Raw genomic sequence first — 24551 nt, 5'->3', positions numbered from 1 at the left:
GAGTGGGGTCTGGGCGCCGGTGGCTCACCCCTGTCATCCTAGCTACTCAGGAGGCTGAGATCTGAGAACCACGGTTCAAAGCCAACCCGGGCAGGAAAATCCGTGAGACTCTTATCTCCAATAAACCAGCAGCAAATCAGAAGTGGTGCTGTGGCTGAAGTGGAAGAGTGCTCGCCTTGAGCGGAAGAGCTGAGAACAGCACCCAGACCCAGAGTTCAAACCCCATGACTGACAAAAAGGAAAAGAAAGAAAAGGTGGGTGAGGGGTGCCCTGGAGCTGGCTGTGCACATAACTGTGGGTTTGAGTTCTTGTGGGTGGGGAGAGATGACAGCGATTGGGTACAGCTGCTGGGGAGGCGGAGCCAGGAGGGAGGTGAGGTGTGGTGTTAGGGAGCTGGCCGTGGAAGGGGGGTGCTGGCATTAGCCCTCCCATATGCTGGCGGCTGGGCTGGCCTGTAGATGTAGTGGACTCAGGGGTTCCACACCAAGACTGGCTCTGTCCCTCACTGAAGGTGTTTTTATTTTTTGGTTGGTCGTGGGGCTTGAACTCTGGGCCTGGGCGCTGTCCCTCAGCTCTTCAGCTCAAGGCGAGCGCTCTACCACTTGAGCCACAGCGCCACTTCTGGTTCCTGGTGGTTTATTAGAGATCAGAGTCTCATGGACTTTCCTGCCTGGGCTGGCTTTGAACTGGGATTGTCAGATCTCAGCCTCCCGAGTAGCTAGGATGACAGGCATGAGCCACCGGCGCCTGGCTACTGAAGGTGTTTTCTAGACCCTTACTCTGCCGGGCCTGGGCAGGCTGCCTTCCTCAGCCAACAGCTCCTGGAGGGGTAGCAGACAGGCAGGGTGGGGGCCTTCTGGACTTGGCCCCGGGGGCTGGGGGCTGAGTCAGTGCTAGCTGCAGCCAGCTCCGTGGGGTCCACAGACTCTCCTTGGGTCTGGAGAGGCCTGGCGCCTGATGTCTAGACACCCTCACCCCAGCTTTCCTCCTTCCTCCCTGCCTGCCAGACCCCCTGCACACAGCCCGGCTCCCCCAAAGTGTGAGGGCTGCACCCAGACCCCAAGCACCACCCAGACAGCCCCCACCCATCCCAAGCAGCACACCCCACACCCTGAGTCTATCCACTTTCAAGAACAACAGGACTCTTGGACAGCCTGAGTACAGTACAAGGTGATCCATCTGCGTGCATGTGTGTGTGTGTGTGTGTGTGTGTGTGTGTGCATTGCTCATGGGAGGAGACGTATGACGGGTTGAAGGCTTGGGGTCTCTCAGAGCCCATCCTGCCCATCCAGGACAAAAGGCCTGTCTCCTGTGTGGTCCAGGAGGAGATGTTGGTGTCAGACAGGATCCCTGGGGACAGCCTCCAGCTGTCAGACAGCTTCTGATCTTCCCTGGCCTCTGCAGCTCCCCGCTGCCTCCCTGCATAGCACAGTAACTCTTTCTGAGCTCAGTGCCAGTGACGCCCACGTTTCTGGCCCTGGCTCCCACTCTGTCTCTCTCCAGCTGTGTTTGGGCTGGGCCTGGGGTGCCAGCGTGCCCCTTGCCAGCTGCTGAGGGGACATCTGAGCCCTCCGGGCCTGGCGCCAGGGCCCGATCACTGACGGTGGAGGAGCCCTGGGAGGGGGGACAGGTAGAGGCCCTCTGTTAGCTGTCAGCACCCATGATGGATGAGGAATATGCAGAGAGGAGGTCCGGGAGGCCAGACGACTTCCCTGCTGCTGGGGAAGGTGGGGAACTGGCCTCCTGGGGTCTATAGGCAGAAAGCTCCCACCCCTTATGGCTGGGGGGCCCGGGCGAGGGCCCCCACTAACAGGGGTGTTTAAAAACCCAAAGGCTACCCAGCCCTCCCATTCCCGCTGGCGTCATGGGCACCTGGGCCTGCACAGCCTTTCTGCTGCTCTGCCTGACTCCTGACAGCCAGCAAGGCGGTGAGGGCAGAGGCAGCTGAGGGGCTGGGGGGGGGGGGTCACACAGCGCATGGAACGGACGCTGGGCTTCCAGATCCAGAGAGAGTTGGGTCATAGGGGGCCTGGGCTGGAGATTTCAGACAGGGAGCGCTCAGGGTTCTGAGGGGATGGGCCCCTCAGCTTCTGAGGCCTAGTCCTGAGCGGCATACCTCACTTCCCCAGGGCTGCCCCCAATCTCTCCTGGCCTGGGACAAGGTAAGCCCTTCCTCTGGACACCTGGGGTCCAGGAGGATCTTGGAGCTCGCTGGGCCTGTCCTGGATGTTCCTCGGCCCCGGGACCCCGTCTCCTAACCGTCAGCCCACTTACTGGTAGGGAGGACAGATGGAAGGGGTCCAAGCTGGTGCTGAGCCCCAAGACTGACAAAAAAACAAAACAAAAAAGAATCAGAAGGGAGAGGTGTGGGCTGTGATGAAGAGGGGTGAATGGACTCTGCCCTGGACCCCCTGGGGTACAGCTGAGATGCCTTTCTCTGTGCTACCTTCAGACTACACACCTGGTCTGTCCTCACCCCTCCTGTGACCAGTGGGGAAACTGAGGCCCAGAGAGGGAAGGTGGCTTGCATACTTGACCCTTCTTGACACTCCTGAGTTCTCCCCTTCTCCCCCCCACCGCCCCTAGTCCCCCAAAAGCTAAACTTCTCATTTCCCTCCCCCCAGGCTATGGCTCTCCCAGTGGTCTTGGAGCAGGTGAGGACAGAAGGGGGGAGTCTGGGGGCAGGGAGTGGGGTACTCTGTCTCTCTCCCCCACAAAGGGGGAACAGGGCAACAGCAGTTACCATGGGGGCCATGGGCCGGGTGTGGAGATGCAGATTTGTAAACCCGGAAACAGGGGAGGCAGAGATCTGGAGGACTGGGGTTCCAAGCCAGCCTGGGCAAAATGTTATCATGACCCTATCTCCACCAACAAGCCAGACATGATGATTCACATCTGTAATTCCAGCTATGTGAGAAGCAAGGGTAGGAGGATCTGTCTGCAGCCATCTAGGATAAAAATGCACAATCCTACGTGAAAAATAAGGAAAGCAAGAAAGGGCTGGGGGAAGGGAGGGTAGAGCACCTGCCTAGCAAGCTCCAGGTCATGAGTTCAAATCCCAGTACCAAGAAGAGAGAGGAGAAGAAACACAGGGGGTCCTGTCTGGCCTCCACATGTCCTCCAGAAGTCAGGGGAACCCTGTCCCCACTCGGTGCTATCTCCCAGCTCACACTCCTCCTTCTGTCCCCCAGGATTCAGAAATGGAAACGGTCTGGGAGCCCAACTAGGTGAGACTGGGGGGGGGGGCACCCAGGAGGGAGGGTCAGGGCCCAGGTGTCCTCTCCCCCCCCCCCAGCCTCAGAGGGGAGGGACGGGACCACTGAAGGCTGGAGGGAGGTAGGGAGCCCTGCGGGCTTGCTGGGTTCTGGCTGAGGAATCTAAGGCCCCTGTGGGGCCCCACACCTCCCCGCCTCTCTCCCCCTCTCCCCTCAGGCCTTCCGGCTCAGAATGGCTATGGAGGAGGTAAAGAGCAGCCAAGGGAAGCCTAGAACCAGGATGGGGGGGGGGACCCCTCAGCCCCGGGGCTGACCCTTGTCTCCTCTGCAGGTGTTGCAGCAGGAGTGAAGCCTCAGAAGACAGGTGAGTCCCCTGGGACCCGGCCCCGGCCCCCTCACCCCTCCCTGACTGCCCTTCCCTGTCTCCGCAGGCTTTGGGCACAGGCATGGCAGCGGGCCGGAGGCGGCGGCCTTCCCCGGAACTGCCCTGCAGCCAGGTGGGGCGCTGGCAGAGGTGGGGGGGGCCCTGAGGAGGGCAGAACTGGGGACTCCATGAAGGGGGACGGAGATGGGGGGTTCTGGTGTTGGGTTTGAGGAGGAGACAAAAGCCCCGGACACCCCCTAGCGCTCCCCCAGACCCCCCTGCTCAGAATGGCTGTGAAACGAGGTGCCCCGGAGGAGGCTGGTCCTCTGGCATCCCCATAGCTCTCCATCGCTCTCCCCAGGGTTTGGAGGGGGTCCGAAGCCCCAGAAACCAGGTAAGTGTCCGCCGCATGCCTGTCCCTCTGTCCCTCTGTCCCTCTGAAGTCCTAGCCGCCTGCTCATTCTTCCATCGGCTCTGTCCCCCAGGACAGGGAGCCGGGCCTTTCCCAGGGCCGGGACTCCAGCCAGGTGAGGCCGGCGGGAACACCCAGGGGCCTGGGGCTGCTTCTGGAGGGAGGACAGGGGTTCAGCCTCCCCATGTCCTCTAGACCTGCCCGTTTCTATCTGTGTCCCCCCACCATGGCTTAGCACCCGCCACAGGCCACAGTCTCCCCAGGTTTCGAGGGCAGAACTAGTTTGGGCGACAGTACTTTTCCAGGGATGGGGAGCCCTGGCAGTGGAGAATGGCTGGGGTGGGGGCGGCCCTGGGGGAGGGGTCTCCCGGAGTCCGTGATAAATCTCCTTCTTTCTCATCTAGGCCCGGGTGGGAGCGGGAAACCTCAGAAGCCAGGTGAGGGGAGGCCCCGCCCCGCCCCATGCTGATCTCTATGGCTGTCTCTTCCTGTCCCGGCTCTGCCTCGGTTTGCATTATGTTTGTAGAGACTGGTCCTGTGCTTGGCCTCTTGAGACATGGTCTCAGCCCTGGGCAGGCATGTTCCAGGCTGTTCTCTGGGCATATTTCTGGAGGCAAGAGCTGCCTGGGTCACAGAGGCCTGCTGTAGGGAGAATACCACATGAACTGGCTCCAGCCGGGCACTGGGGCTTGAACTCTGGGCCTGGGCGCTGTCCCTCAGCTCTTCAGCTCAAGACCAGCGCTCTATCCCTTGAGCCACAGCTCCACTTCCCATTTCCTTGTGGTTTGTTGGAGACATGAGTCTCGAGGACTTCCTGCCCAGGCTGGCTTTGAACCGCCATTCGCAGATCTCAGCCTCCTGAGTAGCTAGGATGACAGGCGTGAGCCACCAGCACCTGGCTGAAAATCACATTTTGAAGCCAGTCCCAGCAGGAAAGTCTGGGAGACTCACCTGCAACTGACTTAGTAGAAAGCCAGAAGTGGAGCTGTGGCTCAGGGGGTAGAGCACCAGCCTAAAAAATTGAGAACAGTGCCCAGGCCCTGAGTTCCAGGACCTGGTACGTGCATGCACGCGCACGCGCGCACACACACACACACTCACACGAAGCTGTGTAGACTACTGCCTAGGCTACCGTGACCTGGTCTCATACCAGCAGGGCTCCAGCTTCTGCCTCTCTCTCCCCGCAGCCCCTGCACCTCAGAACGGTCATGGACCAGGTAGGGGAAGGGGGGCGTGTGTGAGGGTTTGGGGCTCTGGGGAGCTTGGTCCCCATCCTTTCCTCTGGCATGGGAGGAGGTGGGAAACCTCACAGCAGTAGCCCTTGGCCCGGCCCCTGCCAGCGCCCCGTCCACACCTTGCGTGGCGAGGCCTGGCCTGACCCTGCTCCTTCCTGTCTGACTCCCAAAGGCAATGGGCATGGCATGCAAGCCCCGGCCTTCCCCGGAGGCAGAGCCCAGCCAGGTGAGGGCACCAGGCCGAAACCGGGGAGGGGGAGGATCTAGGGGAGGCCAGAGGCCATCTCTAGAAGGGGACTGAGGAGTTGGGGGAGGGGGGCTCTGCTCGTGGCTCAGCCTCTCCGGGTCTCCACTCATGCTTGGGGGCTGGCAGGGAGCCCCAGACGCCACATGTTGTGGTCCCAACCACGGGTGGGCTTGTGCTTCGAAGTCCGCTCTTGGTCTGTTCATACCCCAGTTTCCCTCCAGGACTCAGCAATGGAAACGGCCTGGGGGCCCAGCCAGGTGAGGGCAGCCCCCAGCCCCCCCCCGCCCCCAGGGTCTACCCCTGTGCCAGGCTGGGCTTGAAAGCTCAGTCCATAGGCTGAGAACGAAAGGTCCAATCGAAGGCCTCGATCAGGACTGAAAGGGAGCTCACAAGACTGGCGGGCAGGCCCAAGGGACCGGATGATGGAGGCACAGAGAACATGCACACTCCCTGTCCCCCTCCCGCCCCTCCCACCCCATCCGGTCCTGCAGTGCCAGTCAGTGTAGAGGGTGTGAGGGTGGAGGGCAGCCCAGGGCTGAGTTTCTAGGGGATACTCAAAGATGGACCCTCACCTGTTCATCTCTCCCCCAGGCTTTGGAGGGGGCAGAAAACCCCAGAAGCCAGGTGAGGTCCTCCTGGTATCATCTTCCTTCAGTCTGCCTGTACGTCTCCTGGGCCCAGATTCCCCCTTTAACCCCCTTTTGCTCTGTCTCCCCAGGGCTGGGGAACGGGAACGGGATGCGGGCCGGTGCCCTCCTCAGAGCTGCAACTCCACCAGGTGAGGCCTGGGTCCTGAGTGGGCGGGGCTCCCGGGGCGGAGGCGCTGATAGGCCAGCCTGTCAGTCTCTCCTTCTGGGTGCTGTCCCTGTGCTCTTCAGCTCAAGGCGAGCGCTCTACCGCTTGATCCACAGCGCCACGTCTGGTTTTCTAGTGGTTTATTAGAGATAAGAGTCTCATGGACTTTCCTGCCCGGGCTGGCTTTGAACTGCAATCTTCAGATCTCAGCCTCCTGAGTAGCTAGGGTGACAGGCGTGAGCCACCGGCGCCCAGTGCCCGCCCCCTCCCCTTTTTTAAGACAGTTTCACTCCATAGCTCAGGCTGGCCTGGACACAGCCATTCTCCTGCCTTTACCTCCCAAGTTCAGGAATTATAGGTCTGGCGAGTGTTGGTGAGGTAGAAGGCTGTCTTCCTAACTGGTTGTGACATCCAAGGACCCGGCAGCCAGATGTGGCATCCAGGGCTCCCAAGAGGGAGGTGAAGGCCAGGAATCACCACCTTCATGGGAGCCCAGTCAAGAGAGCAGCAGGGGGAAGGGGGGAAGGCCAGAGAGGCGGGGTCAGCAGAGCCAGTGGGGGAGGGGAGGGGCAGAGGTCCCGGAGAGGTCATTGTCCACCGTGTGGGCAGTATTTGGCTATTCAGGGACCGGCTCCCTTGGGGCAGACAGGGAGAAGGGCAGAGCCCGTGACCACCAGCTGGGGTTCAGAGCCCCTTCCTTTCCCTCCCTAGGCCCTGCATCTCAGAATGGCTACGGACCAGGTAAGGACAGAGCTGGGTTTGAGGGAGGCCTGGGGATGGGGACCCCAGGTCCCTCACCTGCTCCCTGTCTCCTTTCCAGGATACGGAGGAGGCATGAAGCCCCAGAAACCAGGTGAGCCCTGCCCTAGCCTGTCTGTACCTCCCCCTCCCCGGAGCCCCCCTCCCCTCACCCACACCCCTCTGCCTCTGTGCCCCAGGATTTGGGAGCAGGAACGGGCTTGGAGCCCAGCCAGGTAGGAGTGCTGTCTGGGGGTTCGGCATGCCTTCAGCCCCCTCCCTCCCCAGCCTCAGAGGAGGGGGCTTGGGGAGTCTCAGAATGCCTGACCCTCAAGCTCCTGGAGGTGACACCTGGCGTGGGTCCCTCCTTTCCCCTGCCCTTCCCCTCCCCCACACATCCTCTTCCTCAGAATAGCTGCAAAAGGTGCTTGGAGCTCTGGGTTGGCTCTGTCGTTCTGGGGTGCTTTACCTGCTCCCCCATTTTCTGCTAGGCTTTGGAGGGGGAGCAAAACCCCAGAAGCCAGGTGAGTCTTGCCTGGTTCTGTCTCTGGTCATACACCCCATCATGCCTCCCTCCCTCTCCGCAGGGGGGCGGAGGGACTAGGGTGCCTCCCCTGCTCCCCTTTGCCTCCCATGCTTTGAGTCTGTTTGGGGAGGCTGAAGGGTCTGGACTGGGGCTGGGGCTCAGCGCCGGCGTCACCACAGGCCCAAGAGAGACACCCCCTACCCCCACACTCCTGTCCCTGAGCTGCCTCCTCCTGACCCCCCCCCCACCAGGATACACTCACGGGAATGGACTGGGAGCCTGGCCAGGTGTGTGTGGATGGCCCCAGGGCCGGGGCAGGTGGAGGGCTGGAGTCTGGGGGTTCCGGCGGTTGCCCCACCCACAATGGCCTCTCTCTGCCTCGCTCCAGGCCTAGGAGTGGGCATGAGGCCTCAGGGGCCAGGTGAGAGGCCAGACCGTGTCCTTTTGTCCCTGCTGCCCCTGTGCATGGGGGGGCTGTGCCCGGCTCTGAGGAGAAGCCCTTGCTTCATGGTGAATGGAAGCTGAGGGGCAAAGGGGCCCATGGGGGGGCTGGGGACCCCACGAGCCCCCCTAGACGGGGCTGGGGACCCCACGAGCCCCCCTAGACGGGGCTGGGGCTTCCTTCCCGCCCAGCTGCAGCTTCCTCCTGACCTCCCCACAGCGCCTACCGCGCGAAATGGCTACAGCCCAGGTAGGGGCAGAGTCCGGGGTCTGAGGAGCCCCAGAGGTGGGGAGCTCCTCGCCCTTTGCCCCTTACCTTCTCCCTCTCTCCTGCAGGCTATGGAGGGGACACGAAGCCCCAGAAACCAGGTGAGCCCTGTGTCTGCTGTGTCCCCAGGCCTGAGTCCTGCCCTCCCCACGCCCTCCCTCTGTGCTGCCAGGGCTTGGGCCTGGGCTGGGCGTGCAGATACATGAGAGGCATTGTGGGGGGGAACGCACCCCTGCGTGCGCACCCCAGGTATCTCTGGTACCCCAGGTTTCTGGTTGACCCTGAGGAGGCGCTAAAGCCCCTTTTCTTCTCCACCTAAGCCAGGGCTCCCTTTGGGGAGGGAGGGGCCCGGTCTGAGCCCCCCTCCTTGCCCCCCACTCCTACCAGAACCGAAAAATGCCCTTGTGCCTCTCAGCCTCTTGCTGTGTGCTGCTTGGCCTGCAGTCCCATTGGTGGTGGGAGGCTGGGGGCCCGGGGTCTGAGGACGCATCGTGGGCTGCCAACCTACTCACCAGCGCTTCTCTAAGGCACTGGGGAGGGCACAACACCCCAGAAACTCCCTACTACCCCTAAAAGCCCCTCCCTTCCCAACCCCACTCTGTCTCCGCAGGGCACAGGAACGGGCTGGGAGCCGTGGCCTTCGCTGATGCAGGCGCTCGGCCAGGTGAGAGGGCGCAGTGCGGGAGGCGGCAGGGGCCAGGGCACCACGGGCAGAGGCGGTCCTGGCGGACGGGAGGGGTGCACCTGCCTGTCACCCCCCGTCTTTCTCCAGGCCTGGGACGGGACACAAAACCTCCCAAACCAGGTGAGTTCCACTCGGTCCTTCTCCCTGCCTGCACCTGGCCTGCTTGCCCTCCCTCCCAGAGCCCATGCCAGGGCATGGCTGGGGCTCAGCCGAGGAGAACGTGGGGTGTGCTGAGGCCTGGGCTGTCTCCCTCTGGGCCTGGGAGGGGGTGGGAGGACCCCACATCTCATCTCTTCTGCATCCCCGCATCCTGCCCCTCGCTTCCCCACTCTTCTCCAGGTTATACCAATGGGAATGGGCTGGCGGCCCAGCCAGGTGAGGACACTGAGACCAGGCTGGTGGACCAGGAGGGAGGAGGGTGTGGCTGGAAGGTGGAGGATCCCCCCCCCACCTGCCGCTGCCTACTTGTCCTCGGATCTCCAGCCTGACAAAGTCCCCTGCAAGGGTTGCAGGCTGTAGCTTAGCAGACCAGGGCCCCCTGGCAGCCTGGGGCTCACTCCCCACGCCTTGCCTCCCACCCCCCCATTCAGGGCCTTGCCATGGGGGGGTCATCCCCCGGCTGCTCCCCAGGCCTCCCACTCCAGCCGTCCCTTCAGAAAAAGTGGGTGGCTGGGGCCTGAAATCCCAGCCCCCTCCCGCAGTACAGAACGGCCAGTTCCCAGGTGAGTGTGGAGTGGGGGGTTGGGGAGGGCACTGGAGGCCCTGGCCCTGGGAGGGGCTGGGCCCGGCCCCATGGCCCGCTGCGCCATGCCATCCTGCACTGAGGCTCGGAGACGACAGTGCCCTCCGGCAGGGAAGTTCTACGGCAGGCTTCAGCCTTCTCAGCCCTGTGCTGGGCTCACTCCCGTCCCCCCAACTTTCTTCCTAGCACCAACCCCGGCTGTCCAGTGGGGACCGAAACCTCAGAAAGCAGGTGTGAGTCTGTCCGTTCCCAGGCCCCGTATCTCCATGTGAGACTACAGTCCCTCCTCCCTCCCCTTGCTGTGGGGCTCTCTCAGCGGCTCGGCTATCCTAGGAAGATCCTCCCAGAGTTGACCCTTAATTTCTCTTGCTGTCTCCTAAGCTTTCTTTTTCTAGTCTCTACTCTGTGGATAGGGGCAGCCCCTTACATTCGTTCTTGGCCTCTAAGGAGCTAGAGGAGGTCTCCATCCTCCAGCACTCACCTCCACACCCTTCACAGGTTACCAGCCTCCCAACGGTTACCGACCAGGGACAGAACCGGGTGAGAAGGCTTCTCCTGCTCTTCCTTCTCCCTCCACCCCAGGAAAAGGCCTGGCAAAGCTGGGGCCATCTCTGACCCACGGTCTCCTCTCTTCCCAGGCTTTGGTGGTGGCCTCAGGCTGCAGAAAGTCGGTGAGCCCTGCTAGGTGGCCAGCTCAGGCTCAGGCTGACATCTCCACCATGGCGTGCCCCTCTTTAGCTCCATCTCTCAGTCTTTTTTCTTACTTATGCAACATACATTTGCTACTCATTCAGCTATTATGGTGGCTGCAACCCCACGCCCTCAGAAGATGGTAGAATGGTCTGAGCCAGGGGGAAAGAAAGCAGGCTCAAAAATTGTCTAAGGGGATGAAATCCTGGAGGTGGTGGCAGGGGGGTAGTTGGAAAGGCAAGTGGGAGAGTGATTCAGGTGGAGGGGGCAGCCTTTGAGGCCACCTTAAAGTTGCCTCTGAACATGGAGTCGGGTGGGCCGTATATCCTGTCACTACTGCCGGTCCTCGGCCTTCCATGCGCCACTTTCTCTTCTCCCCTACAGGTTTTAATTATGGGACTAGAGCTCTGGGAGCTGGGCTTTTCCCTGAGGCCCGCCCACCACCAGGTACCTGGAGGGCTAACATGGGGGTGAGAGGGTAGACCAGGGAGACTCCCGTCATCTCTGATCTGCTTTCCTCCTCCAGCATTCCCTGGGCTCACTGGCTTTCGGAATGGTGAGTTAGAAGGGACGTGGCCAGAGACGGGACAGAAATAACTAGGATCTCTTACAAAATATAGAGAGGAGGTTCTTGGGTACTCCAAAGTCATACCTCCAGGTTCTGGAGGAGCTGGGGCCTCCCAAGTGTCTAGCACGGGGGTGGAGGGTACAGGGTGGCCAATGTCAACTGTCCCCCACAGGTCTGCTGCCACAGGCCTCTCCCTGGCCAGCCCTCCAGCCCTGGGAGGCTGGCATGAAACCAGGATACAGATATGCAGGAGTTGGGAGTCAGCCAGGTAATGGGGTGTATGTGGAAGGATGGGGTGTGGTCGAGGAGAAGTCAGGGCTCTGAGTCCAGGTCCACCCCACGTCCCTGTGGAGAGGGAGGGACAGAACTCTTGGCAGAGAAAATGGAGGGAAGGAGGCAGGAGGGAAGAGGCACAGGTGGGTGCCAGCCTGAATGCTGGACAAACATAGGCAGAGGAGAGCAGGTCATGGAGCTCAGTCCTTCCTTCTTCCCAGGACCCTATGGTCAGCTGGGGCCAGAGCTGGGTCTGGGGCCCTTTGGTGAGTGTGAAATCTGCTGGTACCCAAGGGGGAAGTTGGGTAGGCAGAAGTTATCTGGTGATCCAGGAGTCCCTGATTTGTTTTCTGTACAATAGGGGACCCTGAGATGAAGCCAGGTGCCAGTAGCCATCTGGAAAATGCCTATGAAGGTGAGAAGGAACACATGATCCACCAATGCCATTGTCCCCGCCCCCCCCCCCCAGCTGCACATTCCCAGTGTTTGTGGGACAGCAAACTTTCAAACTAGAGTGTGAACTCTGACCAGAGGCAAGACTCAGCCTGGCCCTGCTCTCCCTAGTGCTCACTCTACCTCTTCCTAGGCTGATACCCTCTTGGAAAATAATGAGCACTGGAGCCAGTCCTCTGCCCATCCTCCAGGCCTCAGCATCACCGCCTGGCACCCAGGGCAAAGAAGGCGGGACCTGGGAACTTAGTCTCTGGCGCTGCCTGGCATGGGGTCTTCCTCTGGCTGAAGTATTAATAAATGCAATGTGCTTCTTTGATCGCCTCGGGGTGCCTCGGAGGTGCTGGCTGGGGTATGAAGATAGCAGGGGCTGGCAGCAACCACTCAGCCTCTTGTTCATTCATTCAACAAACACCAACGTGGTGGTGTGCCAGGGCCCAGGTGGGAGGGAGACACTGTGAGAACTCAACAAACTCAACATCTGTTCTCAGGCAAGCACTCACCTCCGGAGTAGGTAGGGTCACAGGCGTACCTGACACACAGTGTACTTGATCAGACTCCCTCCCTCCATAGCTTTCCCTCGTCCCCCTCCACTTCCCCTGCGCCCAGTCTCTGCCATCTGTCATTTACAACCCTTAGGAACTTCAAGTGCTGTCCACTGTCCACAAACGCGGCTCCAGAACTATGTGGTCTTTTCTATAAGACAACTGGAATGAAAACTCAGTTATCTTACAGAAACCTTGATTTATAAGGAACATCGCCCCGGGTCGCTAAGGGTAAACAGCAACCAAAGCAGGGCCGCCCGGGCTCCAGGCGGTACCCCACCCGGCCAGGTGGGGGCGCACACCGCGCGTGCACCCAGCCGGATCTCAGCAACGGGAGGGACGCAGAGATCCGCACCGCGCGGGGCGGGAGCACGTGACGGAAGCGCGCTGCTGCTTCTGATTGGCTGCTAAGGATAGCTGGGGGGGAAACGACAGGCGCACTGGTTCCTGATTGGCTGGAGCATGCAGTCAGGCGCCTCCAATTGGCTGGGCTGGTGCCGGTGGCGCCGGGCCTCCGCGTCCCCGGCCCGAGGTCGCGGAGAGCGGTGCGGATAGGGCCCTGGGGCGGCCGGCGGCGGCCAAGCTGGCGACGGGGCTGCCCCGCTCGCGCTCGCACCCGCGGTTCTCCCGCGTGCACCCCCGGCTGAGCCGGACCCGCGGGTCGCTGCCGCCCTCCCCGCCGCCCGGGCCGTGTCTGCCGCACCCCCCGCTGCCGGGGCTCCCGCCCGGCCTGACCGCGGGCCCCCCGCCGCCCTCGGCGCTCGCCCAGGCCGAGCTGCCGCCGCTGCCCGCGCTGCCGCTGCGGCCCGAGCTGCTGGCTCCGTGGGGGCCCCTCGCCCACCTGGCGCTGCCGGAGCTGCCGCCCGCGGCCTGCGCGCCCGCGCCGCCCCGCGCCGCCCTCGCCCTGCAGGGCCTGCCGCGCCTGCCCGCGCCCGCGCCGCCGCCCGCGCACCTGCCGCTGCCGCCGCTGCCCGAGGCCGCCGCCGCCGCCGCGACGCTGCCCGTGGGCGCGCGCGGCCGCCCGCCGCTGCTGGGCGAGGCCTCCCCGCGGCCGCTGCCGCCGCTGCCCGCGCGGCCCGCGCCCTGCGGCCTGCCGGCGCCGCCCGCGCCCCGCGAGCCCTGGCCGCGCCCCGCGCTCCCGCCGCCGCCGCCGCCCCCGTACTTCTTCCTGTGGCCGCCCAGCTGACCTCGGGGCCTCCCGACCACCGGGCAGCGCGGGGTGAGTAGGGAGCCCGAGGTTCAGATCACCCCCAGATTCAGATCACGGGCCCGAGCCCGGCTGCGGGGTCAGGGAGGGGCCCGGGTTTGGGAGAAGGCAAAACCTCAAATCTGACAAGGTCGTTTTAAGATGAAGGGGCCGGCGAGCCGTGGTCTGCGGCTCATGCCTGTCACCCTGGCTGCCCGGGAGGCTTACAGCTGAAGATCGCAGTTCGAAGCCAACCTGAGCACCAGGCCCACGACACTCATCGTCTTAAGTGAACTACCATAAAGCAGGAAGTGGAGCCGCGGCTCAAGTGGTAGATCATTAACGTGGAGCGGACAAAGCTTAGGGACAGCGCCCAGGCCCTGGGTTCAAACCCCAGGACTGGAAGGGAAAGCAAAAACAAAATGGGGCTTTCTTCCATTTCCGTTTGCTGCAGTCCATCCCAGTGCTCAGGACACGTGGAAGGAAACTTGGATCAAGAAGATGAACTCGGGCCCCAGTGGCTCACCGGCCTGTTCTCAGCTCTTCTGGAGGCTAAGCTCTGAGGAGGGTGATTTGAAGTCAGCCAGAGCAGAAAAGTCTGTGAGACTCTTATCTCCAATTAACCACGAGAAAGAAAAGAAAAAAATGGAAGTGGTGCTGTGACCAAAGCAGTAGAGTGCTAGCTTTGAGTGGAAATAGCTCAGGGACAGGGCCCAGACCCAGAGTTCAAGACCCAATGACCCGAAAGAAAGAAAAGAAAATGCGTTTCGGTGGCATGCATCAGCCAGCATCCCACACATCTAATTTCCCTTTACAAAGGGTCTGGATGTCATGAAGGCCTTTTTCTCCTTATGTTCGGAAACACTGACCTTCCTTTTCAACTGAAATCCATCCTGGGGCCTGCTGTGCCTCGTGAGCGTTGATAGACAGTCGATACTGGGCCTAAGGCTGTGAAGTCATCCCTTGGACAGGAAAGCTCCGGGGCCTCCATGGAAACTCCTGTCTCCAGCCTTTTACTGGCCTTCCACCCCCACACTGCCAGTTTCTGTGCAGCTAGTACACTTCAATATAAAGTTCTCTTTGTTCCCCTGGTGGCCTGGGCTCAGGTAACCTGGCGGATGCCAGCTCCCGGGCTCTTCTGCAGCCGCTCAGGACTAGTATCAGGAAGCCAACCTCGACCTTGGGGGACCTCTGAGATCTTGGGACCCACCAGCAAGAAGGGTAGTATATTAGTTTTCTGTGACCGCAGTTACCAAATTATAAGCACTGAGTGGCCTAAGACAACAGAATTTTTTTTCTCGTACAGTTCTGGATGTCAGAAATACAGAGTGAAGGCTTGGCAGGCGCTGCTTCCTCTGTGAGTACTAGGGAAGGGCCATGTCCTGTCTCCCGGCTTCTGATGGCTTCGGGCCATCCTTGGCTTGTGACTGCACCACTCTGGTCTCACAGGCTTCTTCTCTGGGTCAGTTCCCATTTTCCCTGGTTCTCTCTCACAAGGACATTTGCTGTTGCTCCTGGCACACTCCGTCCACACCGATTTTGTCTGAAGAGCCTTCATTTTACACCAGATGAGGTCACATTCCCAGGGTCCACCTGGATTGTGGGCGCCGTATAGAAGTAGTGTGGGGCTGGCTCATCTTCCAGTCAACCCAGAATTTCCTGTGAACAGGGCATGCCCGTGCTCCCCTGTAATCTGGACATTCAGGAGACTAAGATAGAAGATTCTAAGAGGGCTGGGAAGTTGGCTCGGTGGCAGAGCGCTTGCCTTGCATGCATGAGGCCCTGGGTATGACTCCTCAGCACCACATAAGCAAAAAGAAAAAAGCCAGAAGTGGCGCTATGGCTCAAGTGGTAGAGCGCTAGCCTTGAGCTGAAGAGCTGAGGGACAGTGCTCAGGCCCAGAGTTCAGGCCCCACGACCGGACCCCAAAAAAAAAAGATTCTAAGAGTTCATGGCCAACCTGAAAAAAAAAAAAAAAAAAAAGAAGCTAGGTGCCCGTGGCTCGCCCCTGTAATGCTGGCTACTCAAGAGGCTGAAATCGGAGGATCATGGTTTGAAGCCAGCCAGGGCAGGAAAGTCTGTGAGACTCTTATCTCCAATTCACTCCAAAAAAAAAAAAAAAAAAGCCAGAAATGGAGTAGTGGCTCAAGTGGTAGAGTGCTAGCCTTGAGCACAAAAGTTCAAGGACAGTGCCCAGGCCCTGAATTCACCCTCCCCAACACACACATACACTCACGCAGAAGGAAAGAAAGAAGGAAAAAGAACTTCTGGTGTCGTAGGCCCTGCCCCTCACTGAGCTGGGACCTTGGGTACCCCTAGAGCCATTTCTTGGGCAGGAGCCCCGGCTGCTGATCTGACGAGCAGAAGAAAATGGAGTGCCTGTCCTTCCCCACCTGCTGGCCTGCTGCCTGCCCACCTCCCCTCAGCTCAGTCAGTCAAGGAGGGATAAAGAATGTCCTCTGAAAAGACAGCCATAACCAGAGCCCCACCCCCAAGGCTGGGAAGCTGATGGTTACCACTGATAATAAAGTTAATTGTTACCCAGTCCAAGCGCCTGTCCATGTTTTCAAGTGAAACTGCCCTTAGGATTTTAACAAAATACCTCCTGACTCCATCCCTACAGTGATTCCCCAAAATGTAAGGTGCTCTCACCTAAGCAAGAGGCCCGGGGGTGGGGCGGGGCTTCCACCGCCACGCCCAAGAGACACCTGCAGCTGGGCACTGTGACCGGCCCAGGGTGGTCCTGGGTGAGAGTCCAGCCTGCTGCCTACTACTAAAGGAAAGCCAAGGGCACTGTGCTCTTTCTGCCTGGGATACAGACAGAGAGAGTGAAGATGGCCTGTCTCTGACCATCAGGTTCACAGCGAGGGAATGGAGCGGGAGGGGAGGCTCTGCGGGGGGGGGGGGGGGGGGGGAGGGGCCTTGCCCCACGGCCTGCTGGGAACAGGGCTGCGGAGACCTGGGACCCGTGGAAGCCGGGCTGGGAATCCCAGTTCCCACAGAACCCGCAGCCCAGCTCAGGATGCGGCTGCGGGGCCTGCGGGCTTCACCTGAGTATTTCAGAGGGTTGGGAGGTTAGAGCTCTGTTTCTCCTCAGGTGAACCGGGGCCTTCGGTGCACCTGCAGGCCGAGCGCCCCGGGGTGCTCCCGGAACCCTTCCCTGTCCTCGGGCTGGGCCACACTTTCCCCTCCAGAAGAAGGGGGTGACTCCAGGCTGGTAGTGAGCTGTTTTCTCCTTCCAGCCAGCCCCTCGGTCCTCCCTGACCACACAAAGAGAAGTTATCTTGTTATTCCCCGAATTTCCCACCAGGTTGGCGCTCTGGGGAGGGGCCCCCTCCCCCACCTCTTTCCGGCCCCGGAGGGAGGGGTGGGGATTGCTAAATGCCCCTCCACGCCCCACCTCTCCATATCAATGGCATTCCAGACGCTATCGATTCCCCTCTAGGTCCCTATCTTAACCCTTTGGTTCCCAGCACCTAACTAGGTTAGGTCTGGCTAAGTTGGACAGGACCTTAAAAGAGAGGACTCCCAGCCAGGCCCCCGGGAAATTGAGGGCCCCATTTGTAAGACTCGAGCCTTGGGCCACCTGAGGGCCAGTCTGGCTGGAGGTGACCGCGGGCGAGGGGTCCCTGTCACCCAGCACACGCCTTCCTGTGGCCTGCGGGTTCCGCCCCGCCACAGTGGCCATTTCTGCTTTGCCTCTGTGGTGAGTACCCCATGTTTGGGGGGGGTCTTTGGTCCCCTCTTTTTTTTTTTTTTTTTTTTTTGTCGGTCGTGGGGCTTGAACTCTGGGCCTGGGCGCTGTCCCTCAGCTCTTCAGCTCAAGGCGAGCGCTCTACCACTTGAGCTACAGCACCACTTCCGGTTTTCTGGTGGTTTTATTGGAGATAGGAGTCTCACGGTCTCTCCTGCCCGGGCTGGCTTTGAACCATGATCCTCAGATCTCAGCCTCCTGAGTAGCTAGGATTACAGGCGTGAGCCACCAGCGCCCGGCCTTTGGTCCCCTCTTTGGGACAGTGCTTTATTGTGTGTGTGCAGCCGCTGCTACCTGGTGACAATGTTGGGGGTCTAGTGGGCTGCCCAGCCCCCCACCCCCCCGCACCGCACACCGGCCAAGCACCTGTCCCAGTTTCCCTGGGACACGGGACTCTACATCCATCTGGGAATGTCCCGGGCCAGGATGGGGTGAGTAGGTCACTGTGAGCCTAGCGGGGAGACTGTCGGGTTGGGACAGCGGTGGTGTGTGTGTGTGTGTGTGAGTGTGTGTGTGTGTGTGTGTGTGTGTGTGTGTGACAGCGGTGGCGTGTGTGTGTGGTGTGTGTGTGTGTGTGTGTGTGTGTGTGTGTATTGGTGGGCCCTTCGAGAGACCCGGGCTTTGCCTCCCAGGCCAGACACCTGCCCAAACCTGTGTGGCGGGATTCCTGGTAGCCCCTGGAAGGTCGCTGGGGAAGCCCACGGACAGGCTGGCTCTGTTTGCTCTTCTTCTCAGCCCCCCTGCGCTCCCCCACCACCTGTGAAATCCAAGCCCCAGGAGCTGGATGAGCTGGCCAAACACAACCTTGGAGGAGGCAATCCCCGCCTCTGGCCTGGCTGGGGGATGGGCCCCAGGCCAGCCCCAGGTTCAGGTGGAGCCCCTCCCTGTGGGGAGCCTCAAGATCGGGGTGGAGGACGCCCCAACCCACTCCACCTTCCAGACAAGCTCCCCCCCCCCGCCCGTTTTTGGTGGGGGAAGTCCTCCAACACAACGCCCCTATCCCTGGGTTCCATCTGAATAATCCCAGAACCAGAGATTTTACAAAGTCCTGGGGTACACGGTGGGGGTGGCTCTCAGACCTGCCCCGTGGCTGTGTGGTGGCCGAGTCAGCCCTTGCCGGAGGCCGGGAGGTCAGGCTGGGCCTGTGAGGGCCTCCTCTCCGTGAAATACGTTCCCTTTCAGATAATCACAGTCGCCACTAGTCTAGGTCTTAGCAACCAGGAATGGGCCTCGGGAAGTTCACCGACCCCCAAAATGAGAACCGTTGGGGGAATACGTTTCTATGGAGCTTGTGAGCCCCTTGAGGGGTCTCCACTTCAAGGGGCCTTGGCTTTCTACGATGCTCCCTGCTAGAGGGCTGGGGGCTTGAGCCCTGATTTGTGTGACTGTCAGACTGCGCCCCCGGAGCGGAGTTACAGCTTCCCAGAGGGTCTCCCCTGGTGATCTAAGGCGTCTGTCTCCATCGCCCAAGATCCAGGTCTGCGGCTGCACCTGGACCTGGGGTCCCTGTTTCCCCCTTCCTGACCCCAGGCCCCTGTGTGCCCCCACACACAACAGTTTCTTCATTTCCTGGCCTCTCGGTACTACTGGCTCAGTCCAGCCCCCTCCCCCAGTTTCTGCAGTGGGGGAAGGGCAGGCACACCTGAGCGGGGGGGGGGGCAGTTTTCTAGGCCGTCACCAGAGCGATGCCACCGGAGCTGGGCGCCAGGCACCTGTTGCCCGGGGAACTGTGCGGGCGGGGCCCTCTCCCGGGAGCCGCTGGGCCACTGAGCTGAGACGGGAGGTAGATCAGATTCCAGGCTCCTGGGGCGAGGTGGGGCTCCGAGAAGGGGTGCTATACGGCAGAAGCTGGGGCATCATGGAAGGGGGTGGGGTGGGGGACAGGGCGAAGGTGGCGGGGGACAGGGGCAGGTTCAGGCCCCCCAGGCCTTGCCTGCCTTCAGCATCAGACCCGATTCATTGCCTTCCCGCCTTCCCTGTGTCTCAGCTCATCCCTTTCTCCTATGAGTCAAGACATTCCTCCCCCGCCCTGCCTGAGCTCAGGGCCCCCCACTGACCCTCAGGGCACCCCAATCCACGTGCCTGAGGCCCCTCCTCCTCATCCCTCGGGTCCTACCACCCAATCACAGCCCCAGCCTTGCTCCACGCCTCCCCTGCCTGAGTCTTAAAACCCCCGCCACCTGCAGCAGGTGCCACAGAGACCCTGGTGGCACCACAAAGGGCACCCTGCCCAGCCAGCACTGGCGCCGGCGCCAGCCAACACAAAGGACGGAGCCTGCCCCGGCCGCACAGCAGGTTGGAGGGTCCAGAAGGGTCTTGTGATTCCATGGACACTTAGCCAGGGCCGTCCATGGGTGATAGGTCCCCACGCGGACACAAGCCACCCAGCCCAGGAGGACCTAGAGACCAGCGTGGATTCAGTGAGTACCAAATACCTGGAGGCCCACAGATGTGAGGACTGTCCCGGCCCCAAGCCAGCACCAAGAGCCCCCCCAGCCTGCGCTTGTCACCCCTGCTCCCAGTCAACCAGGCTGCCTGGGGCTGAGAAGATCTAACCCCTCCAAATGGCTTCAACTGGCCTTGAGCTTCTGGGCATGACTCTGGCGGTGCTGGGCTGGCTCGGGACCCTGGTGTCCTGCGCCCTGCCCCTGTGGAAGGTGACCGCCTTCATCGGCAACAGCATCGTGGTGGCCCAGGTGGTGTGGGAGGGGCTGTGGATGTCCTGCGTGGTGCAGAGCACCGGCCAGATGCAGTGTAAGGTGTACGACTCGCTCCTGGCGCTGCCCCAGGACCTGCAGGCCGCCAGGGCCCTCTGCGTTGTCGCCCTCCTGCTGGCGCTGCTGGGCCTGTTGGTGGCCATTACGGGTGCCCAGTGCACCACCTGCGTGGAGGATGAGGGCGCCAAGGCCCGCATCGTGCTCACCGCCGGGGTCATCCTCCTCCTGGCGGGCATCCTGGTGCTCATCCCGGTCTGCTGGACAGCCCACGCCATCATCCAGGACTTCTACAACCCTCTGGTGGCCGAGGCCCTCAAGAGGGAGCTGGGGGCCTCCCTCTACCTGGGCTGGGCGGCAGCGGCCCTGCTCATGCTAGGTGGGGGGCTCCTGTGCTGCACATGCCCCCCACCCCAGATTGAGCGGCCCCGTGGACCCAGGCTGGGGTACTCCATTCCCTCCCGCTCAGGGGCCTCAGGGCTGGACAAGAGGGACTACGTGTGAGGATGAAGCCTTCTCCAGGAGCCCCAACCTCCCGCATGGCCTCCGCGCGACCCTTCTCCTTCTACTACCAGCCCTGCTCCCCAGCAAAGCAGCACGGGCTCATCCAGGACTGGCTCGGCTCAGCCACCTCTTCAGTGGTCCCGGTGCTGAAGGCAGGAAAGCTTGGGTGCTCTGCCCCCCCACACCCTCTTCTGCTGTGTGGCTGGAACAGAACTGTATGGAAGTTTCTGGCCCTGGGAACCTGGGCTTTTAACCCAAAGGGTAAAAGCTGTTTGCCCTCCCTGCCCTGAAACTCACTGGAACACCACTGCCATCAAGAGGCCCAGGCTGCCCATCTGTCCAGCTCCCCACCCCCAGAATAAAAGAGCATTTGTAACCAGCCTCCCTCCCTCCCTCTGCGGCTCCAGGTCCTACTCTGTAGATGGTCTCGCTGAGGCGGGGTGAGGCTGGGCAGGACAAGGGTCAATCACCTGCGCACACCACCTCCCCAGTGGAGAATCCAGCCCCCAGACACAACAAAGGCGTATTAAAAAAAAATGCTTTATTTAGTAAAACCTTGTGTAGGTAGTGAATGGGTGAAATGCGTGCGTCAAGGTGAGGTTTGGGGGGGCGGGGATGTATATCACAAGCGGAACCTGACTCAGGATGGGGCCATGGTGACTAGATTTGGGGGCCACGAGTGGAGAGTTCTTGGGTGACTGATCGCCTCTCCTAACAGGCCTGATGGCGAAGGGTGTGGTCACCTTTACCGGTTGTGGGGTCAGCAGCTGCTGCTAGGACAAGGCAGTCTGGTGGCCACAAAGGCAGAACTGCAAAGCAGCCTTTGTGCCGGGTCCACAGCTCGCTCCTGCTTGGCTTTCCAAGATGGTGATGATGTCCCCGGCAAAGAAAGATCCAGAAACTCAAAAGCACCGTTTGGTTCCGTTAAAAAAGGTGAGAAAGGCTAAGAGGAGAAGGTGGGGGGGGGTGGAGATTCTCTCCCATCTTGGTTCAATTGTCCAGTGGGTTTAAAAAGATTATCCCTGCCCATAAAAGCAGAAACTCAAACCCAGAGAGTATTAAGAGCCAACACCCAAGGTGCTGAGGGCCTCATCGTGGTGGCTGAGCTCAGAGGCCGATGGAGGTCAGACGTAATTCTTGGTGGGGTACTCAGAGGGCCCCCGAGGCGGGGAATGGGGGGCTGATGTGGAATAGCGGGCCATGTAATGGCTGGCAACCGGGGACCCTCCCGAGGGGCACGTGCAGCACAGGAGCCCCCCACCCAGCAGCAGAAGGCCGGAGGCAGCCCAGCCCAGGTAGAGGGAGGCCCCCAGCTCGCGCTTTTGGGCTTCAGCCACCAGAGGGTTATAGAAGTCCTGGATGATGGCGTGAGCTGTCCAGCAGACTGGGATGAGGGTCAGGATGCCTGAGAGGACAAAGATGATCCCAGAGGTCAGCACCAGACGGGCCTTGGAGTTCTTGTCGTCCACACAGGTGGTACACTTGGCGCCGGCGAGGTAGATCAGCAGGCCGAACAGGGACAAGAGGAGAGTGATGACGCAGAGGGCCCTGGCGGCCTGCAGGTCCTGGGGCAGCGCCAGGAGCGAGTCGTACACCTTACACTGCATCTGGCCGGTGCTCTGCACCACGCAGGACATCCACAGCCCCTCCCACACGATCTGGGCCACCACGATGCTGTTGCCGATGAAGGCGGTCACCTTCCACATGGGGAGGGCGCAGGACACCAGGGCCTTTATCCAGCCCAGCAATGTCAGGACAATTCCCAGGATTTGCAGACCAGAAGACGCCATGGTGAGGTGCAGAGGCTGCACTGCAGGGGGGGGGGGGGCAAAAACAAACAAGTGTTTGGCCCAGACAACAAACGACTAGATAGCTTTGGTTCCATCAGCAGGACACCAAGAGCTTGTATCCTGAAGTCTGTCTGTCTGTTTTGGAATACAGGAGATAAACATCCTCTATGCCTCATTTTTGGGTGGGCAAACCAGGCCTTTAATGAACGCACCCCTGGTAAAATGACAGGCACTGATTTATCCCAGTGAATAATCAAAGGGACACAGGTGATAGTGTAAAGCTGACTCACTCACAGAGCGCGGTGCGTGGACACAGGTACTTTTCAACTCACTTCGTGTAGCAGCAGAAAGGAATGGAAAGACAGTGGATTTCCCAAAGGCAGAGTGGAGATCCTGCTCTTCCTCCCCACCCAAGGCAAGGCCCAAACCGAATTGCTCTCAGATCACATACACCTTGTGTCCCAGCACGGCCCCGCTGACGCGCCACAAGCCATCTCTTCCCTGACCAGACAGGTGTCTGGGTTCTTCACCTGGGAGGCACCTGCCAGCCAGGCCTGGAGTAACAGGAGGGGACAAAGCAGTTCCTTCCTCAAAGCCACCTGCTGATTCGTGGCCTCCGCCCGGGGCCGAGGAACAGGTCCTCAAGGTTTGGGGTATTCTTATGCATTTCAGACCAAAGGTCTCAGGACACATCTTTGCCAGGAGAAGCTAAACTGGCGGGGGTGTGTTCCGTGAGTCTCTCCTGTGCCCCCCCATCCCGTCGGCGAGGACAGGGGGCCAGCTCTGCCCCTGGCCCGCTGGAGACGGCCATTACCCTTGGCTTTTCCTGAAGGGTTTGGGCCTAGGGCCCAGGGCAGCCCGGCAGTGGCCGGTGGGCGGCTCCTCACTTCCTCCTCTCTTACTCTCCGGCCCCGGAGGCCGGGCTTACGGTCTCGGGGGACCCTCGCCCCCCCCACCTCCCTGTACCCCCGACGGAGAGGCCCAGCTGGGTCGCAGGCGCCGCGGTGGGATCGTCCTCTCCGGGCCCGCGGGGCCCCGCCCGCCCCCCCCACCCCGGGCCGGCCGGCGGGGGAGGGGAGCGGGTTTCGGTGCCTTTGTCCTGGGGAGGGGGAGGGGCGCGGAACCGGCCGGAGCCGCCCCGGGGCGCGGGGGGCCCCAGGCCAGGTGCGGCGCCGACCTCCGGCCCGAGGACTGGGCGACCCGGGCGGCCGGGAGCCGGGGCGCCGCGGGGACCCCGGCGGGCCTTCCCCGCGCCCGCGCCCCCCCCACGCGCGGCCCGCGCCCGCCCCGGGCTCACCTGCGCGCAACACCTGAGCGGACGCGGCGGAGTGCGCGCAGGGGCGGAGGCGGGGGGCTTAAAGGCGCCGTGACGTCACGGGACCACCTCCCTCGGGGAGGAGCGGAGACCCTGGCGGGGTCGCGGCCGGCTAGGCGGGCGCTCGGATCCGGGGCGCGCGGGGCGCGCGGGCCGCACCTGCTCCGACCCCGGCCCGCTGACGCCTCTTGACGGCGCCCGACTCGGGAACTCACCCAACCTCCCCGGGCCTCAGTGTCCAAGCCCGCCAGTCGAGGCGAGGACCTGAGTTTTGGAGTGAAGGACCTCGGGTGTCGATGCGAGGGCGCGCGGTTTGGGTGTGGATGCGCGCGCGCGCGCCGGGCCCGGGGCGCGAACTCGGGGCCGCTCCTCTCCGCTGGCTCCCAGCGCCGCTTCCCACTTTCCGGTGGTTCATCGGAGAGGAGAGTCTCACGGACCTTCCCGCCCCGGGCTGGCCTCGAACCGCCATCCTCCGACCTCGGCCTCCTGAGCAGCCTGGATGACGCGACGGATCGTGGAGCCGCCGCCGCCGGGCGTTTGTGGTTCTTGGGACCCTGGAGAAAGTCGCACCCCGCCGGGCGTCGCGGCTCCGCCTGCAGTCCCCAGGGCTGACTCTCACCTCCAGTCACCCTGTGGCTCAAGTGGTAGAGCGCTGGCCTTGAGCAAAAAAGGCCCAGGGTCAGCGCCGAGGACCAGAGTTCAAACCCCAGGGCCGACTGAAGACAAAAGAAAGCTGCATCTCAACTACTCAGGGTGTCTGAGGCGGGAGGTGGCGAGTTCGAGACCAGCCTGGGGCACATAGGAGCCTGAGGGGAACAATCGAGAGAAATCAGGGACGAATAAATGGAGACTTAATTACAACCCTGTCTTCATGGGTCATCTCTTATTCCCCATCTCCCGACTGGAGCACGGACAGGGCCGGGCCGCTCGGACCCGCCCAGGGACTGCGCTGAGCGGGCAGCGCGCGGCCGCACGTCCCCGGAGCGCCGGAGGGCGGGGCCTGGGGCGGGCCGGGCTGGAGGGCGGGGCCTGGGGCGGGCCGGGCCGGAGGGCGGGGCCTGGGGCGGGCCGAGGCGAGGCCCCGCCCCGGAAGG

The 24551-nt window shown here is 61.8% G+C and overlaps 3 protein-coding genes and 1 long non-coding RNA gene across 4 annotated transcripts; 3 read left to right on the top strand and 1 right to left on the bottom strand.

The window, feature by feature from the left end:
• Positions 1–1864: 1864 nt before the first annotated feature.
• Positions 1865–11250, top strand: LOC138814451 (glycine-rich extracellular protein 1-like). The gene is made up of 25 exons (XM_070003343.1): positions 1865–1928; positions 2130–2162; positions 2625–2654; positions 3192–3227; positions 3433–3462; positions 3547–3579; positions 3647–3712; positions 3941–3973; positions 4396–4428; positions 5179–5208; positions 5399–5452; positions 5695–5730; positions 6065–6097; positions 6980–7009; positions 7089–7121; positions 8310–8342; positions 8852–8905; positions 9014–9046; positions 9266–9301; positions 9517–9648; positions 10167–10208; positions 10307–10339; positions 10743–10805; positions 10885–10914; positions 11099–11250. Exons 1-25 carry the CDS (start codon positions 1865–1867, stop codon positions 11248–11250), a joined length of 1182 nt encoding a protein of 393 aa, XP_069859444.1.
• On the top strand, positions 7203–7819 carry LOC138814488 (uncharacterized). The gene is made up of 3 exons (XR_011368017.1): positions 7203–7242; positions 7498–7530; positions 7784–7819. It is a non-coding gene; the product is annotated as an uncharacterized lncRNA (long non-coding RNA).
• A 7841-nt stretch (positions 11251–19091) lies between the features above and the next one.
• On the top strand, positions 19092–20889 carry LOC138814487 (claudin-9). Its single transcript, XM_070003383.1, has one exon. The coding sequence runs from the start codon at positions 19699–19701 to the stop codon at positions 20350–20352; it is 654 nt and encodes a 217-aa protein (XP_069859484.1). The 5' UTR covers positions 19092–19698; the 3' UTR covers positions 20353–20889.
• Positions 20890–20925: 36 nt separating this feature from the next.
• Positions 20926–23456, bottom strand: LOC138814486 (claudin-6). The gene is made up of 2 exons (XM_070003381.1): positions 23440–23456; positions 20926–22162 (listed from the first exon to the last, which is right to left on the bottom strand). Exon 2 carries the CDS (start codon positions 22140–22142, stop codon positions 21477–21479), a length of 666 nt encoding a protein of 221 aa, XP_069859482.1. The 5' UTR covers positions 22143–22162; positions 23440–23456; the 3' UTR covers positions 20926–21476.
• Positions 23457–24551: the final 1095 nt, after the last annotated feature.

This window comes from Dipodomys merriami, unplaced genomic scaffold (assembly GCF_024711535.1).
Source record: "Dipodomys merriami isolate MVZ:Mamm:240054 unplaced genomic scaffold, mDipMer1.0.p SCAF_60, whole genome shotgun sequence".
NCBI classification, from domain to species: Eukaryota; Metazoa; Chordata; class Mammalia; order Rodentia; family Heteromyidae; genus Dipodomys; species Dipodomys merriami.
This window is presented reverse-complemented; position numbering and strand designations above follow the sequence as displayed.

Excerpts from the sequence above, each read along its gene's own strand:
- LOC138814451 (XM_070003343.1), top strand. The coding sequence starts at position 1,865 with ATGGGCACCTGGGCCTGCACAGCCTTTCTGCTGCTCTGCCTGACTCCT. Across the intron at positions 1,929-2,129 it reads TCCTGACAGCCAGCAAGGCG|GGCTGCCCCCAATCTCTCCT; the intron begins GTGAGGGCAGAG and ends TCACTTCCCCAG. Across the intron at positions 8,343-8,851 it reads CACGAAGCCCCAGAAACCAG|GGCACAGGAACGGGCTGGGA; the intron begins GTGAGCCCTGTG and ends CTGTCTCCGCAG.
- LOC138814487 (XM_070003383.1), top strand. The coding sequence starts at position 19,699 with ATGGCTTCAACTGGCCTTGAGCTTCTGGGCATGACTCTGGCGGTGCTG.
- LOC138814486 (XM_070003381.1), bottom strand. The coding sequence starts at position 22,142 with ATGGCGTCTTCTGGTCTGCAAATCCTGGGAATTGTCCTGACATTGCTG.